The sequence below is a fragment of the Triturus cristatus genome, chromosome 5_1 (genome assembly GCF_964204655.1).
Source record: "Triturus cristatus chromosome 5_1, aTriCri1.1, whole genome shotgun sequence".
Taxonomy (NCBI): domain Eukaryota; kingdom Metazoa; phylum Chordata; class Amphibia; order Caudata; family Salamandridae; genus Triturus; species Triturus cristatus.
In genome coordinates, this window is record NC_140587.1 from 317,520,378 (window position 1) to 317,539,108 (window position 18,731).

Sequence of the window (18,731 nt, forward strand, 5' to 3'; positions counted from 1 at the left end):
TTAAATATCTGGCACCCGTTAATGTGTTGGGGTCATTCGTTGAGCTTGATACCATCTGTCCAATGATTACACCATATCCCTGAGAAACATCAGAAGGGATGGGTCTGGTGATCCCAAGCAAGCGCGGTAAGCCACTGGGCCCCCCCGATCCATTTATACTTGTTGGCTATAAAATCCGCTGCTGCTTGATCAGGTGAGAGGAGGACAAAAAAAAAAAAAAAGGTCTTAAAGCATAAAAATATACAGGTGTGTGTGTGCACACACTACAAGCATCTGCTACCAAAGTGCCAAAAACCAAGGGTAGGTAGCAAGTAACAAAATAATGCGTAGAGAAGCACCTCAACAATAATCCAAGAACAAAGATGTGATTCTTGTCTTTTTCTTTTTTGGTTTTTAAAAGAATGTCACATATTTTCAGCGAAGACAGCCAACACGTTTCAACCATAAGATGGACTTCTGCAGGGCAAGGTCAAACACACACGAAGTTCAGCCTGGTAGAAGTATCACAGTGTAGTTTCAAAACTAAATCACAATGCTAAATTTATATTCTGACTGATATATTGCAAACATAATTAATCCATGTCATTCAAATCATAAGCAAATATGAGCCGCGAGAGTAACACCCCAATGGGGTCATGTTAATAGTTACTGGGACATAAGGCCTATAAGCCCTGATGAGCACTGCAATAGGTGCTGAGGCAGCCCCACTTGTCTGCTACACCTGGTATGGTGTGCGTGTTGTTTTTTTTTTTTTTAAAGCATTTCACATATTTTCAGCAAAGAAAGCCTACACGTTTTGTTATAAGATGGACTTCTTCAGGGCAAGGTCAAACACATGAACACATATGCGGTTTCAAAACAAATAAATGATGTTAAACATAATCAATATTCTGATTGACATAGCGCAAATATAAAAAATCATCAGGTGAGTCCTCTGTGCTACACCAACACGAGCTATCAGTAGCGTGACAACCCCTTATCTTCCGGTCACTCTCACTTGCATACATGCGTACTCTTGCACACTTGCTCGTCATTCGCTGTTGCACACTCGTCCATCTCACTTGCACACTCGTGCTCACCCTTACGTTTACTCACTCACTCGTCCTTTTGCCCACCAACCTGGCATTCACTCACAGATGATAACACCCATTCACCTCTCCCTCAGTCAATATTCCTTGCCATTCACATTCTCACATGCCACTCTGTCTTACGTGTGTGCACTCCCTCATTAATCACTTGTTTCCTCTGTCTTTGGAGGACCTCGCTGCGATCAATGACGTCAATGACAACATGACAATTACTGAAATAAACCCATAAACTATTGATGATAAGTACATAGTAGGGAACGTTCTGATACCACTGTTGCAACTATGGCTACTTCTGAAGGATAATAAGGCCCCACTGTCCTACAGCACTTTTCCCCCACCACTTTTCCCCCACCAAATGCAGCGCTTACCGTTACCGGAGGTGCCCTCTTCTAAATTACGTCCCGAACTTCCTCACCAATTCCAACCTTCGGCTGATTATTGAAGCACGCCAACTCTGGATAGTCCGCGCCAGCTTTAGCGTTGATGGCGGCCAGTGTGACAATGTTTTTTGGCGGCCCCATGACCTTCCAGGCGCACGACGCCTTTTTTCTGAATGGGCTTCAGTCAGCCAGCCCAACCACCCCATCGTGTCTCAGCCCGGGCTGATGCAGGTTTCGGGACACACATTCACAGTTGGAGATGCTCTGGGCTGGCTAGGCGGTGGATGGTGCCTTATCTCATCTGCGAATTTTCACACGTCTTTAAAAGACCGATTACTTGTTAATGACACTTTTTTTTGTAATAAAACAGGGTCCCACTCTGCCTATTCCTTAAATCTTTTAAGTACTTTTGCTGCCACAGTGGGAGACTGCATTTTGAGAAATAAAATACGTACTTCTTACACAGCAATGAATGCACATTCTCTGAAACAAATGTACCTGTGTGCTGAATGTGCACATTATCAGTTTTATGAGTCAACCGTCGAGAGATCATATAAGAAGTCATGGTTCGTAAAAAAGGCCATCCTGGTTGCACATGCACTCATTGAACAAGTTTGCCTAGAAAGTTACATTAAATGTGCTCCATAATTCAACTTAGCCGCTGTCGTTCGCTTAACACTGTTTTCAATAAAATTTAAGCTAACCATTGCCGCGGACTACAACATTTACAAAAAAATCTCTAATTTACTGAAATAAATTTGTCCACGAGCATTTAACAAATACACTTTAATGATATACAAAATCCTTGAGTGATCTCCAATATTCTACAAAATATAACTTGCCACCTTGCCTTACTCATAAACAAATAATGCATTTATATAATGACTATTGTTTTAAATTTTTAGCAAAACATCCTAATTTTTGCTGTTTAATACTCTCGAGATGTTTTAGGTGCAGCATTGGCTCCTCTGTTAAGACGAAGGAGCGTCGTCCGGCTGCTCTCTGCACAGTGCAAAAAGGAAAAATAACATGATAGTAACACAATGTTATTGTCACTTTGTTTTTCAGTGCCTTATTTTTGAGGCATATATGGTTGCCATGTGGCCATTTTTCAACCGGCAAACCAGTATTTTTAAAATAAGCAAAATCACCTAAGGCCGGTATTTTTCGCCCATATTTGTACTTACTTCAACCAGCTAACAAACACCAAACACCTTTAAATGTGTCTAGAGCTAAGTTACCAACCCTGACTAAGTTAAACAAGCATTGGCACAGCCAATAGGTCTCGCCTTTGGGACCTTTTAAGTGTTTAGCCATGCAACAGTTAATGTTGTTGCACCAAGGATATTGGGCTGGATAACTAAACACTTATAAGGTCCCAAAGGCGAGACCTATTGGCTATGACAATGCTTGTTTCCTCTTACATTTGCGAGCACACAAAGGCTCTGCATTTAACTGTGGTGTTTACATACATCTATCTGCTCTTGTTAGTTCATTGGAATTTGGAATGTTTAGAGTCTGAAGTTCTTTTCTAGTCAGTTGCAGCCTGGTAGCTGATGGATGAGGTTTTCATAATTAAACCTCGAATTAACCCAAACATATTGTAAGCGTGATACTTGAAAATATTTCACTGGCGACGAGCGGAGAAAGAAGTGTGTGTAAAGTGAAGAGCACCTCAACATCATACTAACTAAAACGGAAAAGAATTCAGCGGAAAAGAAATCCTTTCTAACATATTAGGATTTGAAGTCAAGTGGTCTTTCAACGGCGGGTGGATCGGACCTGCAAGGTACTTGTTTGTTGTTCGTATGTTTTTAAAGAAAGATAGCCACGGAGGAGGAATTTAATTATTTGTGACATTTTTAAAATAACTTGAGCGAAGACTTTAAAGGCACGTATGCTTATGCTTGTGTGAAGATTCAAAGGCTCAATATAAGTAAACAAGAAAGATTGAAAAATCCTTGTGAGGCATGGCATGTATTGGAAAAGTTTAATAGAATTAAATAATAACGTTGAAAGTCTCAAAGAAACCTTGAAATAAAATGTAACCTTGCGGTAAAACGCACGCTAGTCATCTTCAAAAGAAAGGTTTTCAAAGATTTGGTGTAAACTCTCTAATAAGCATCAAATGTATTTGAAACGGAAATTATGCGCGTCACTGATAAGACGCGCTGAGAGATAGAGACGCGAGACAAAGGGACTGTCTGACGCATGCGTACAGAATATTTTCAAGGAGCATCGGAGTTTCTTTGCTGAAGTAAATGTTGACTCAGTGGCCCAAAAGTAAACACATGGTATAGAAGCATATTTTGAATAAAAGTGGAATCGCTTACTTTCAAGAAAAGGTCTTACATTATTAATTATCTTCTGCATCGTATTGTTTTCGGCGAGATACTTGGCATCGGAGTCTTCGTTTTTTTCGTTGCGTGTGGATGCGTCATCTATGAACCTCTCGATGACACACACATCAGGAAGTGAATCGGATTGGTGTACAGAAAACTGGTGTCAGAACAAGTCGGAAATGGAGATTGCTGACATGGAAATAGAGATTGCAGTCAGTCTTGCTTTGTTTTTTATTTATAAATCTGTTTATTGAGGTTTTGAGAAGGTGTACATCACATTAGGAAACCGAATAATGTACAGCAACATTTATATCATGGCTATGTACTCAGACGGGCATACAATGGACTGTGAGGAAGGGGTGTACCTCCTGGTGTCCTGCCACAATGAAAGCCCTCTCAACAGTGGCACCAACTGTGGAGCCGTTTTTTGAGATTCTACCACAGGAGGGGCGACCCCAAAGCAAGAGTCTTAATACTTCACCCATTCTCTCCTAGGGTTTCTCCATAAACAGATAGCAAATCTTAAAAATAACAGGGGCCAAACAGCTAACGCCCCACCAGAACAACAACAGCAGCAACAGCAGCAAAGTCCGGCCATTGTCCAAGTATTGCTCACCCAATGTCCCGTAAGTCGTTCCCCCCAGCCCCATTCCTCCCATACGGGTCACTGCACAGACTGTCGCGCGCTTGCTCTTATGCCCCGCCAACCTGACTATGTCCTCGCTATCGTATGCCATGGCACTCTGCTGGACAAACCAACTCCATACCCCCCGGGGTGGCGCCCTCATCGCGCACCTGACAGGCCTTTGCGGCATCCTCCCCTGAGCGCATCAAGGTCTGCAAAAGTGCCTCCCACTGGGCTGCAATGGGCGTCTTCCTGAGGCCTAGCGTTTTCTCCCTCCAGAGGGCCGTGCTCTCCGCCTTAGCCCATACCAAAAAGGAACCGCGCCATGCCCGCGTATGTGGTGGAGCAGCCGTCCTCCAACGCTTGGTAAGAAGCCGTTTCGCCACCACAAACCCCAAGTCAATGAACCTAGAGGTAACCTTTGTGGAAGGAGTTCTGTGGAAAAGGTGTAATAGGTAGGCTGGCCACTCAAATGGGATATCGCGACCTGTGCACTCGCAGAGCGCTTCCTGCACTGCCTACCAGTATGTGCTCAGTACGGGACAGCTCCACAGTATATGGATTAGGCCAGCGTCTAGCTCCGCACAGCGGGGGCAGCATGCATCCGTGCGGTGAAAGTATCTATTAATAGAGGCGGGCGTGAGATATGCCCTGTGTAAGATGAAGAATTGTATTTGGCGGAAGCGCATGTTCCTGGGGATTCTCGTCGGGCCCTGCAGCACCCTGTCCCACTCGTTGTCAGTCACGGGCCGAGCCAGATCTGCCTCCCACTTACCACGTAGCGGCACCAAACTAAGCGCCGTATGTGTGCGGAAGGATGCCGCGAACCATTTAACCAGATGTATCCCCCGCCCCATGACATGGAGGTATTGTACCGTGAGATGTTGCTCTGGCTCCTCCCTGAGGTCTCCCCAACAGCCCGTGAGCGTCGCCACCAAAGACCGATGACGAAGAAAGTGGCCGGGAGCTAACCCCGTCTCCTCCGCCAGGGCGGCAAACGAAAGAAGGGTCCCGTCCCGATAGAGGTCCCCCAAGGTGTGTATGTCTGCCGCGCTCTAGTCCTCTAGTTCTGAAGTACTGAGCACCCCCTGCCCACTAGGGGAGCCTTCGAGCGGTATAGCCGGGGCATAGGGAGTCCTGGTCCGGGTAAGATGGAGACATCGGCAGTAGCATTTGTAGGCTACCACTAATAGAAAAGGGCACAGGCCTCGATACCTTCGCGGTCGGGTGGAAGAGCTTAATGATGTCAGCCAGTGAAAGGGGGGTGATGCAGTCGCGGTATCCTCACGGCCTCTATCTGCCAGCCAGCGGGCTATCTACTGTAGCTGCGCAGCCAGGTAGTAATGTTCGAAACACGGCATTGCAAGTACCCCCTGGTCAGTGGGAAGGTACACTTGGGCAACGCGACTATGTGACCCGTAGCACCCCATAGGAAGTCCCGGAAGGACCGCGACAAACCTGCAAAGAAAGACGCTGGACGGGCAGATTGGCGAAATAGTACAGGAGACTGGGTAAAATCACCATTTTAACTAAGGCTATTTGGCCCGTGACCGAGAGGGGAAGCGTACCCCAGAACCTCATCTGAGCCCTGACTGCGGATACGCCTCTGTCCAAGTTGCCCTCCACAAGATCCACTGGCTGACGATATATCTGGATGCCCAGATAACGGAAGGTATCCGGTCGCCATTGTACCTGAACTCCCCTAAGATGATAACTCGGGTCTTGAGTTTCGGCTCGGAACGCATATAGGCAGGACTTAGCAGCGTTCACCCGGAGACCTGAGAGGGCCTCGAATTTAAGCAGAATACGCTCCAGGTCAATAGGAATGTGAGACACATCCCAGACAAAGACCAGCAGGTTGTCCGCATAAAGCGACACTTGATGTGTCGCATCGCCCAGGGGAATGCCGTCAGCCAGCTCCCTGCGGAGCGTGACCGCCAGTGGCTCTATTGCGAGCGCAAACAGGACAGTCAGTCTTGCTTTGTAATGCATTGTTATCGTATGCTATCGTATGCTATCGTATGCCATGGCACTCTGCTGGACAAACCAACTCCATACCCCCCGGGGTGGCGCCCTCATCGCGCACCTGACAGGCCTTTGCGGCATCCTCCCCTGAGCGCATCAAGGTCTGCAAAAGTGCCTCCCACTGGGCTGCAATGGGCATCTTCCTGAGGCCTAGCGTTTCCTCCCTCCAGAGGGCCGTGCTCTCCGCCTTAGCCCATACCAAAAAGGAACCGCGCCTTGCCCGCGTATGTGGTGGAGCAGCCGTCCTCCAACGCTTGGTAAGAAGCCATTTCGCCACCACAAACCCCAAGTCAATGAACCTAGAGGTAACCTTTGTGGAAGGAGTTCTGCGGAAAAGGTGTAATAGGTAGGCTGGCCGCTCAAATGGGATATCGCGGCCTGTGCACTCGCAGAGCGCTTCCTGCACTGCCTACCAGTATGTGCTCAGTACGGGACAGCTCCACAGTATATGGATTAGGCCAGCGTCTAGCTCCGCACAGCGGGGGCAGCATGCATCCGTGCGGTGAAAGTATCTATTGATAGAGGCGGGCGTGAGATATGCCCTGTGTAAGATGAAGAATTGTATTTGGCGGAAGCGCATGTTCCTGGGGATTCTCGTCGGGCCCTGCAGCACCCTGTCCCACTCGTTGTCAGTCACGGGCCGAGCCAGATCTGCCTCCCACTTACCACGTAGCGGCGCCAAACTAAGCGCCGTATGTGTGCGTAAGGATGCCGCGAACAATTTAACCAGATGTATCCCCCGCCCCATGACATGGAGGTATTGTACCGTGAGATGTTGCTCTGGCTCCTCCCTGAGGTCTCCCCAACAGCCCGTGAGCGTCGCCACCAAAGACCGATGACGAAGAAAGTGGCCGGGAGCTAACCCCGTCTCCTCCGCCAGGGCGGCAAACGAAAGAAGGGTCCCGTCCCGATAGAGGTCCCCCAAGGTGTGTATGTCTGCCGCGCTCCAGTCCTCTAGTTCTGAAGTACTGAGCACCCCCTGCCCACTAGGGGAGCCTTCGAGCGGTATAGCCGGGGCATAGGGAGTCCTGGTCCGGGTAAGATGGAGACATCGGCAGTAGCATTTGTAGGCTACCACTAATAGAAAAGGGCACAGGCCTCGATACCTTCGCGGTCGGGTGGAAGAGCTTAATGATGTCAGCCAGTGAAAGGGGGGTGATGCAGTCGCGGTATCCTCACGGCCTCTATCTGCCAGCCAGCGGGCTATCCACTGTAGCTGCGCAGCCAGGTAGTAATGTTCGAAACACGGCATTGCAAGTCCCCCCTGGTCAGTGGGAAGGTACACTTGGGCAACGCGACTATGTGACCCGTAGCGCCCCATAGGAAGTCCCGGAAGGACCGCGACAAACCTGCAAAGAAAGACGCTGGACGGGCAGATTGGCGAAATAGTACAGGAGACTGGGTAAAATCACCATTTTAACTAAGGCTATTTGGCCCGTGACCGAGAGGGGAAGCGTACCCCAGAACCTCATCTGAGCCCTGACTGCGGATACGCCTCTGTCCAAGTTGCCCTCCACAAGATCCACTGGCTGACGATATATCTGGATGCCCAGATAACGGAAGGTATCCGGTCGCCATTGTACCTGAACTCCCCTAAGATGATAACTCGGGTCTTGAGTGTCGGCTCGGAACGCATATAGGCAGGACTTAGCAGCGTTCACCCGGAGACCTGAGAGGGACTCGAATTTAAGCAGAATACGCTCCAGGTCAATAGGAATGTGAGACACATCCCAGACAAAGACCAGCAGGTCGTCCGCATAAAGCGACACTTGATGTGTCGCATCGCCCAGGGGAATGCCGTCAGCCAGCTCCCTGCGGAGCGTGACCGCCAGTGGCTCTATTGCGAGCGCAAACAGGACAGTCAGTCTTGCTTTGTAATGCATTGTTAAAAAAAAAAACTTTATTGGTCAATTTTACTTTATTTGCTGTATAAAATAATTATTTAGCATATTATTTCATATTTCAAAATATATTTATAAGTGAGTAAGGATTAAAAAAAAAATGTTCTTCTTTCTTTGGTTTAAAGACATTTAAGCAGGTATATATAAAATGCAGAATGTTACTGCACCGCCATTTTTTTTAAGTGACCCAGGAGAACCAACCATTAAATGGAGCAAATGGAAAAAACATTTTGCACATTATGCAAAAGTTTGCGGTACAAATCTTAGTGCAGAAAGAAAGTGTTCACTTTTACTACACTGCTTTAGGAGGTGAAGGACAAGAAGTTTTAGAGAATTTGCCAGCATTATCTGTTCAGGAACAGCGTGGTTTAGATGAATATGAAATTTGCATATTACAGTTAGACAGGCATTATTTACCACGCGTCAGTACAATAATGGAAAGGTATAATTTTGGTTTGAGGGAACAAGGTAAAGAAGAATCAGTAGAAGAGTATTTAACTGGTTTGCGCAAATTAGCTTCAACTTGTAAATTTGGAGGTGCAATTGAAGAAAGAATCCGTGACCAATTTGTTCTTAAATGTAGAGAAGAGAAAATTAGAGAGGAGCTTTGGCTCAAAGATGAACCACCTCTAGAAGAGGTAATAGGGATTGCAAAGAAAGTTGAACACGTTAAAATGCGTCAACGAATTGAAAGGTGACAAAAACAAAAGTCAAACTGTTGTAGAAGAAGTACAAGAGAAAGTTTGTCAAATTAAAAGTGAAAAAATTCCTAGAAAAGAAGTAACTAACAATGATTCTCAAAAAGTAACTTATGAATGTTTAGATTTGTACATAAAGCCAACTCAAAGTCTTGTCCTGCTTTGAGTTTTGTTTGTGATGGTTGTGGAAAGAAAGGTCATTTTATAAAATACTGCAAGTCTAAAGGTAAGAAAGTGACCAACAGTGAGGTTAAGGAAGTTATCTGTCAATTTGTGGAAAGAAAATGTATGGATCATCCTGTTGGTATAGTAAAGGTTGATGGTATTGTTTTAGACATGAAATTCGTCTCTTGCTTACATATTTCTATTATTTCAAGCAAAACATATGCCAGGTGGTTTCAAAAGAAAAGCAAACTTTATAGAATGGATATAAAACCAGGTGTATATGGAGGACATAAGCATGTTGGGTTATTTTAATGCTTGTATTGAAATAGAAAACAATATAATTGTTGGAAAAATGTATGTGTCCAAAGTTGGGGACAGTTTAATTGGATGGCCACATCAGCACCTTTTAGGTGTTATGTAAAACCCTAATGCTGACTCTCAAATACAGATTCACGAAATAGGTTCAGAGGCTAATGAATTTGTAAATGAATATCCTCAGCTGTTCAGGAATGATTTAGGGTGTCTCAATGGCTACAAACATCACATTAAGTTGAGAAACAATGCTATTCCAGTTGTAGCTAAAGTGAGAATACCTATTGCTGTTCAAGGAAAGGTTGAACTAGAATTGAATAAACTTCAAAATCAGGGTATAATTATTCCTGTGGAGGCATCTGAATGGTTGGCGCCAGTTGTTATTGCCAACAATCCCAATGGTGATATTAGGCTCTGTATTGATTGTATTGAAGCGTATCATCAGATTGAACTGACGCAGGAGTCTCAGGATCTAACGGCATTCATCACACCCATGGGTGCTTTTAAGTATAAGAGGATGACGTTTGGTTTGGTGCCTGCTGCGTCAGTTTTTCAAAGAGTGATGGCCTAAATTTTGAAAGGTATCAAAAATGTGAAATGTTATCAAGATGATTTGCTTATTTTTGGACGTAATCAAGAGGAACATGATAAGACCCTATGACTGGTTTTAAAGAGAATAGAAGTTGCTGGTCTCACTTTAAAATTTGAAAAATGTGAGTTTTCGGTACATGAAGTTAATTGTTTGGGTCATTGTATATCTGCATCAGGAGTTTTTCCTAAAAAAGAGTTGGTAAATACAATTTTAAATTTAGCTTCCCCTAAGAACAAAGAAGAATTTGTTTCTTTTTTTGGGCATGGTTGAATATTATGGAAAATTTGTAAAAAAAAAAAAAAAAAACTTGGCAAGTAAATCGTGCAATATGAGAAGTTTGCTTGGGAAGAACAAAGAATTTATTTGGTCAGATGAATGTCAGAATAAATTTGAAGAAATCAAAAAAGACCTAGTGAATGCACCCAATTTACAAGCTTTTGTTCCAAGTAATGAGACCATTGTAGTAACTGATGCAAGCTGTAAAGGATTAGGTGCCATTTTAAAACAGGATAAAGATGGAAAAGAAAAATTGATTGCATGTGCATCAAGAAGCTTGCGGGGTGCAGAAAACAATTATTCTGTAATTGAAAAAGAGGCGTTGGCTATTTTCTGGGCTCTCAATAAATTTAGAAATTTCCTTTGGGGTTTACATTTCAAAGTTTGCTCTGATCATAAGCCTTTGAAAGAAAGTTTTACAAAGAGGGTTTAGACTTTATTTCATCACGAATAAGGAGATGGGTTATTGGATTACAAGATTTTAGTTTTTTGGTTGAACATCTTCCTGGTGTTGACAACATGTCTGCGGATTGTCTTTCTCGTTTAGTCTGTGATGTTGATGAAGAGAAGTTTGAGGAAGAGATTTTGGAAGATGAAGTTAGTGTGTGTGAGGTCACCGAAGGAGTTATACAAGAGATTGAGTGGAAGGATGAAATCAAAAAGGATGATGAAATTGTTAGTCATGAACATGATTAATTCTAAATCTTCTTTTGATAACTCTCTGCCTAAGGTATGGCATTTGGTTGGAGAAGAATTATCTGTTGACAAGGAAATTTTGTTAAAAGGCACCAAGCTGGTTCCTCCTTCTTCTCTTAGGCAAAGGTTGATAGAGGAAGCACATCAGGGTCACTTAGGAATTGTGAAAACAAAAGAAAGGCTTAGGTCTTTGTTTTGGTGGCCTGGAATGGATCTTGAAATTGAGCGAAAAGTAAGAGAGTGTCAGCAATGCAGGATGAGTGATAAGATTCTCACAATTCGGACTCCTTCTATGGTTTGTAGGAGTTTACCCAATGGTCCGTGGGAAGATGTTGCTATTGACATTGTAGGTCTTCTTAGTGGTGAACATCGCACTCCCTATTTAATTGTTCTAATTGATCTCTATTCTAGATGGGTTGAGATATCTTCTGTTTCTGATGTTTCTTCTTCTTGTGTGATTTCATTTTTGAAAGACATTTTTAGGAGAGAGGGATTTCCTAGAACTCTGTTGTCTGATATTGGACCACAATTTTGTTCTGGTATTATGTCTGAGTTTCTATTATCATGTGGAATTGTACACAAGAAATGTTCAGTTTATCATCCAGAAACTAATGGAGCAGTAGAAAGGTTCAACAAGGTGATAAAGGAGAATATTCAGCTCTCAAGAGTTAACTCTCTTAACTGGAAGGAAGAACTACAAAAATGTATTTTGGCTCATCGTTTCTCTCCACATACATCCACACGTAAGTCACCATTCGAGTTGTTTAAAGGCAGAGCTCCTAACACCAGTTTATGTCCTGCTTGGATGTTTTGGAGTAAAGGTATTAAGGATAATAGCATTGGTCCTTGGAGATTAAGAGAGGAGGAACTTCAATTAAAAAATAAATGAAATTACGATGGAAGGAAAAATGTCAAAGATGTTGTTGTTAAAGTAGGAGATATGGTGCGTGTAAAAGCTCCTGTAGGAGCTTTATCTTGGTCTAAATTTGCTGCTTTGGGACCTTATAAGTGTTTAGCCATGCAACAGTTAATGGATATTGGGCTGGATAACTAAACACTTATAAGGTTCCAAAGGCGAGACCTATTGGCTATGCCAATGCTTGTTTCCCCTTACATTTTCGAGCACACAAAAGCTCTGCATTTAACCCCGGGGTAAGAAATGTAGTGTTTCACCACTACGTGGCAGTAGTACAAGTTAATGTGAAAGAGTCTATAGACTGAGCCGAGGCAACTGGAATTATGCGTTTCTGTGGTCACTGCTTTTTTCGCACCATTGAAGATTTTCCACACTTGATACATAATCCATCATCTGCTGCATAGCTTGCAGATTTTAACAAAAAAATGTTTTTAGCTCAAACAGATCAAACGTTACTAAAAACTCAGCAACACGTATTGAGACACACTAGAAGGCCGTTTGCAAAGGGCAACTGCTTGCCTTTCAGTTGCTTATTACTGTACTTGGTTGTTAAACTGAACTGATAGTAATGGGGAGAAATCTTTAGCCAGACTATGTTAACATGTATATAAGAAGAGATAATAAAGCATTTTTATCAGAAAATGTGCTGCATTATTAATTTGCCTTTTCTTGCCGCATAATTTACTCAACCTTGCAACATTTTATGGTCTTTCCGCGTCGCATAATTCTATTGGCTCTGAGTCATGGTTACTAAGTCACCGTAGAGATAGTTTTATCATTAATCTTTTTCCAAAGAAGTAGGTTTTCTTATCAAACACGTAAGTTTTTAGTAGAATCTAATGAAGGAAATGGATTTATGGTTACAGCTAATTGTTGTCTTTTATTCAGGTGGCCTTAACTCATCACTCTGTACTTCAGTTTTCAGATAATTACTATCGTGCCGAATTGATTGATGCCCTCTCAAACTCTGTAACTCCTGCAGTGAGTGTGAACAATGAGAGTCGGACGCTGGATAACTTGAACTCTGATGTGCGTCTCATTTTGGAGGAAATCACTCGCTTTTTAAATATGGAAAAACTTCTGCCGAGCTATCGGCACACCATAACAGTCAGGTATGAAAACTGTAAGAGGAATAGTAGTTGTATTACATTTTAATGTGATGTCAGCAGAATTAATCTTCTAGTCTTGCAAAAAACATGTAACAGGCCTCCAAAATACAGTGCATTTGTCTAAAAGAGTCGTACCAAATTTTTCATTTTAACGGATCCTCTTCCAAAGTTCTTTAGAATTGTGTCAAATACTTGATTTCATTGTGCTTATTTCTGAAGAAATAGGCATCTTATTTTATCTATCGTGCATTAAATCCAACTATGTGTCCTGTGAGCACAACATGTTCACAAGTATGGTTTCCTAAGGAAAGATCACCACCACACTATGGGGCCGATTACGATCCTGGAAAAACCCGGTACAAACCGTGGGTCGGAGCTTTTTCTCCGTCCGACTCGTACCGGGTTGTAAAACTTTACAAACATGCAATTACGATTCGTACGGAAACACCATTTCCGTACGAATCGGAAAAAAGACCAACCGACAGAAAAATACATACAAATGTGATCCGGGACACCGCGGACGTGACGTCCGGACGGAGTTAGGCATGTTTTTACGTACCAGCAATTACGATTCGCACCGACTGCAGTCCGGATGGGAACATTTTTACGGCACCTAAAAAGTGCCGGAAAAGCTAAGTACGCAGCGATGCGAGCTGATTAGGGGGCCCGGTACGCGCCGTACCCCCCGCCCCCCGTATGTATGGAGCGTACCCCCGTACCCCCCAGCCCCCCGTATGTACGGAGCGTACCCCCGTACCCCCCAGCCCCCCGTATGTACGGAGCATACCCCCGTACCCCCCAGCCCCCCGTATGTACGGAGCGTACCCCCACCCCCGTATGTACGGTGCGGACCCCCAGCGCTACGCGCTGGGGTCCGTACCGGGGTGGGGGTATGCTCCGTACATACAGGGGGCTGGGGGGTACGCTCCGTACATTCGGGGGGCTGGGTGTGTGGGGGTACGCTCCATACATACGGGGGGCTGGGGGTACGGCGCGAACATACGGGGGGCGGGGGGGGTACGGCGCGTACCGGGCACTTGTTTGGACATCTCCATGGTTGCTATGGGAGTTCGCTCCGGACGGTCTTTTTTCCATACAGTTGTACAATCGGACGGATGGGACGGATCGTACTTGCGCATTTGTACTTCAGTTTTCCCATTTGTACGTAAAAATGTCCGGGGACGTGTCGGAGACTTTTCCCGACCCGAGGACGTGTGGGGGAATTTTCCCAATGCGATTTGTATGGACTTTTTCCCATACGAATCGTACTTGGCAGTTTGTACGGCGCTTTTACCATTTGTACGGAAAAAAGTCCAGATTCAATTCGGTTGGGGAAATTTTTTCCAGATCCTAATCGGCACCCAGGTGTTCTCTAAATCTTCATTGATTAGTGTATTTTGTTTGTTTATTTTATTTTAGAATCCATGTACATGCAATTGATCATTATGCATGACGAAAGCATATGTCATGGTTTTGTGCTATGATTAGTAATTAAGTTATTGAAACCACATCTGTGGCTTTATTAAAAATATTAGTAGGGGGGAGGAGCCTAGCGCGCAACCAAGATGGCCGCGTAGGTGCGAGGCTCCCGAGGACCTCCGCAACCTCCTACGTTTATCCTGACTTCATCCTGCATCGGTTGAGGGAACTGTGTCGGTGAGCCTGAGCCGAGGTGGTACCCGTTTCCCGTTTTTGAATCGGACCTCGGGTGCCGGAGTGAGCACCGATTGAAGTTTGCGGCCTACTTCTCTCCTGACCCCGGATTCGCGTTTGGGGGCGACCCGGTGGCAAAGTGAACAACAACGGCGGGCTGGGCCTGGCGAGTCGCGTACCCCGCACTTTCACTTTCACTTTCGCGCCCCCTTGCTGTCTTTGCAAGTGGGATCGCGGCGCTCTTGGTGTTGGGGTGGCCTCGCTGGGAGACCCTGCCTGCCTGCCTGCTGTGGCCCGCTCCGCCGTCCTGTGGTGGCCCCCCGGAGCTCGTGGCCTTGATTGCTCGCTTTTTACTGCGTGGCTGGTGAGGGTGTGAGACCCGCGACGATGGCCACTAAACAAGATGGAGATCGGTTGAAGGCCAAGTCGACCCGGCGTGGCGCCACACATCAGGCCGACGTCATGGACCGCTACACCCTCCCGAAGGGATCTCCCGGTGGACCGCACAAGTCCTCTGAGTGCCCCCCGGATGCCCCGGATTTGCCCACAGATCTGACTCTGCAAGACGTCATGGGCCCCATTGCGGAGATGAAGGCCTCGGTCTTTTTGTGGAGGACCTGATCACTACCCATCTCCAGCCTCGGGGACTGAGTAAATTTTTTGCGGTGGAGAGGGCTCATAGAGTTCCCGGGGGAAGGCCGAAGGTCGGAGCCCCTCCGCGGCCTCTTATTGCCCGTATCTTTAATTTTCGGGACAGGGATGCAATTCTGCAAGCCTCCAGACTGCAAGGGCCGATTAAGTTGGAGAACATGGAGGTGAACTTTTATCCTGACTTCACCCAAGCGGTCCAGAAGCAGAGACTGAGCTTCTTGGGCGTCAAGCGGCGGCTTCGGGACATGAACTTAAAATACGCCATGCTCTTCCCGGCCAGACTGCGGGTGGAGGTGGATGGTTGCGCTCACTTTTTTGACCGTCCTGAAGCGGCCGGGGACTGGCTGGACACTTTGTCTGGGGGTCGGGATCGGGATGGCGGGGGGGGGGCTGCGGGAGGAGAAGGCCCACTGGACCGGGACTGAGGTGCTGATACTGGGACTCACTCTGGACGAAGATGCTGCCGCTTTCGGCAATGGTTAGGGTCTCTCGTTTTTTGTACTCGTTCTCCCTCCTTTGTAGGTGGTGCGGGGTCTCGAAGGGGTACTCTTTCCTCCTCTAGGGGGTTTACCTAGTTTCAACTATATAGGGGCGACAGGCACACTGCAAGTTGGGGGGGCTGTTTGGGCTCATGCAGGGGTGCAGGGAGGGGGGAGTTTTGTTGGGGTGGTTGGGTTGGGGTGGGGTGTTGTTCATTTGTACCACAAGGCAAAAGTATTGTCGTGCTCTTCTCAAAGTGCTCTCGGGGGGACGAATGATTGCTTTCGTTTATGATGGGGGGTAGGGGACTGAGTCTTTTGTCCTGGAACGTTAATGGACTGGGGGACAGGATAAAACGAGGTGTGGTCCTGCAGTTCCTGAAACGAATTTCACCTGACATAGTTTTTCTGCAGGAGACGCACCTCATTGGCAACTCCTTTCGTGCTATGAACCGGCGGGGCTACCGCCTTCTGGCCCATTCGGGCTTCACGTCGGGTTCAAGGGGTGTGGGCATCATGGCCAAGACCTCGCTCCCGTTGGAAGTTGATGAGGTACTCCATGATGACAGGGGACGTTACACGGTTCTGGTGGGTAGACTGGAGGGCAGAGTGATTATTTTTGTTTCTGTCTATGTCCCGCCAGGGTTGCAGACGACCACCTTTGCGGATCTGGGGCGCCTCCTCCTTGGCCTTCCGGAGGGGATTCTGGTGGTTGGGGGGGATTTTAACGCTGTGGTTTCTGGAATTGAGGACCGTCACCCCCCTAGGGATCTCCCCCGTGCCCAAGCGTGGTTGTCTGGCCTATTGGATGCCTTGGGGCTGGTGGATTGTTGGCGTTTGAAACATCCTACGCAGAAACAGTACACTTTTCATTCCGGGGCCCATGGCAGTCTATCAAGACTAGACTATGTCCTGGTGCCGGCGGCGCATGCGGGGAGGATCGGGGAGGTGTGCCATTTGGTGCGGGGTATTTCAGACCACTCCCCGCTCTTATTGCACTTCGATATTCTCCCGAGGGGAGAGGGTAGGGTGGCCCCGATTAATCCCTGGTACCTGCGTGACCCCACCATTCGCGCAGAGTTGGTTAAGTCCCTTAAGCGATATTTTGATGATAATGTGGGGTCGGTGTCATCTGCGGTCTCGTTATGGGAGGCATTTAAGACGGTGATTCGGGGGGATGCCCTGTCCCTTATTTCCCATTCCCGGAGGCGCGAGCGGGAGGAGGTGACCCGTGTTGAAATAACTGAGTTGGAGGGCGACTTCGAATGTGGGGTGACGGATGACAAATTACATGTTCTCCGACTCAAGCAGGCGGCCTATAAGGCCCTCGTCACGGAGGCGGCCAGGGGCCTCAGTAGAGAGCAACAGGGGAGACTGTATGATGTGGGTGATAAGGCTGGGAAATTGATTGCGTGGCTGGATAAAAAGGAGAGAGCGAGTCGAGTTGTCCCGTCGATTGAGAAACTGGATGGTGTGTGTGTCACGGAACCGGAAGAAATAGTCGATTGCTTTGCAGAATATTTCCGTGGGGTGTATTCCCCGGTGTCCTCCCGCTCGGAAGAGGATTCCCATGCCATGCTTAGGGATATCGCGCTGCCTTCCCTTTCGGAGGAGGACAGAGTGTCGTTGGACGCCGCCCCAACCTCTGAAGAAATTGCTCTCGCCATACGCTCGGTCGCTTCCGGCAAGGCCATGGGTCCTAATGGTCTTCCCATCGAATTGTACAAGCTGCGACCGGATACGCTGGCGCCGCATCTCCGTGCGATGTTCCTCGCGGCCCGTTCGGCGGGTTCCCTCCCGCTAGACCAGCGTCTGGCTACTATCGTGGTCATTCACAAGGAGGGGAGGCCGCGGGACCGGGTCACGTCCTACCGGCCTATTTCGCTGCTGAATGCGGAGCCCAAAATTCTCGCCAAGGTGTTGGCCAATCGGCTGGTTGGCGTGGTGTGCGATTTGATTCACCAGGATCAGTCCGGCTTTATCCCCCATCGCAACACTGCGCTTAACCTGCGGCGCTTGCATGGGGTGCTCGCGCGTGTCCCGTTTATACGGGAACCGGCCATTTTGGCATCCCTGGACGCCACTATGGCGTTTGACACACTTGAGTGGCCATATATTTGGGCGACACTGGCGAAGTTTGGGTTTGGCCCGGGATTCATCGGTTGGGTGAAATTGTTGTACTCGGGACCGCTGGCGCAGGTGGTTGTGAACGGTAGAGTGTCGGCTCCGTTTGAGCTGGGCAGGGGCACGCGGCAGGGCTGCCCATTATCACCGCTCCTCTTCGCGCTTGCCCTGGAGCCCCTGGCGGAGTGGCTGCGGTGGGAACCTTCTATTCGTGGTCTCCGATGGACCCCCGAGTATGAGGACCGCGTATCTCTTTACGCTGATGATATTCTTCTGTACCTGGCTTCCCCACGTAAATCACTGATAGTACTGGTTGATGTATTGCACTCATTTGGCCTCAACTCCGGCCTGGTCATCAACTGGGCTAAATCGCGGGGGCCCGATATAGCCAGAACTTGCTTCCCCCCCTCCAGCGCCTGAAGGAGGACGTCGCACGTTGGAAGCGCTTGCCGCTCTCGCCGCTCGGCCGGGAGGCATTGTTTAAGATGATGTCGCTGCCACGTTTCCTGTATGCTTTGCAGAATACAATGGACGTTGTCCCGGCGCGCTACTTTCGCGAGGTGGAGAGTTTGCAGCACCGACTGTTCTGGGAGGGTAGGCCGCGTATCGCCCTGGCGAAGCTGACGCTCCCGTGGTACGACGGGGGGGTTGCCCTCCCAGATATCAAGCGATATTACTGGGCCTCCCAGCTGGCTGCGA

At 47.2% G+C, this 18,731-nt stretch overlaps 1 protein-coding gene across 2 annotated transcripts in view; it reads left to right on the top strand.

The window, feature by feature from the left end:
* The window catches only part of TAF2 (TATA-box binding protein associated factor 2), a 948,796-nt gene that overhangs the window by 618,558 nt on the left and 311,507 nt on the right, over positions 1-18,731 (top strand). For both annotated transcript variants that reach the window (XM_085605048.1, XM_085605049.1), the window contains exon 19: positions 12,935-13,128. In XM_085605048.1, the coding sequence (XP_085461174.1) occupies positions 12,935-13,128 (194 nt within the window). The remainder of the gene's footprint in view (positions 1-12,934; positions 13,129-18,731) is intronic.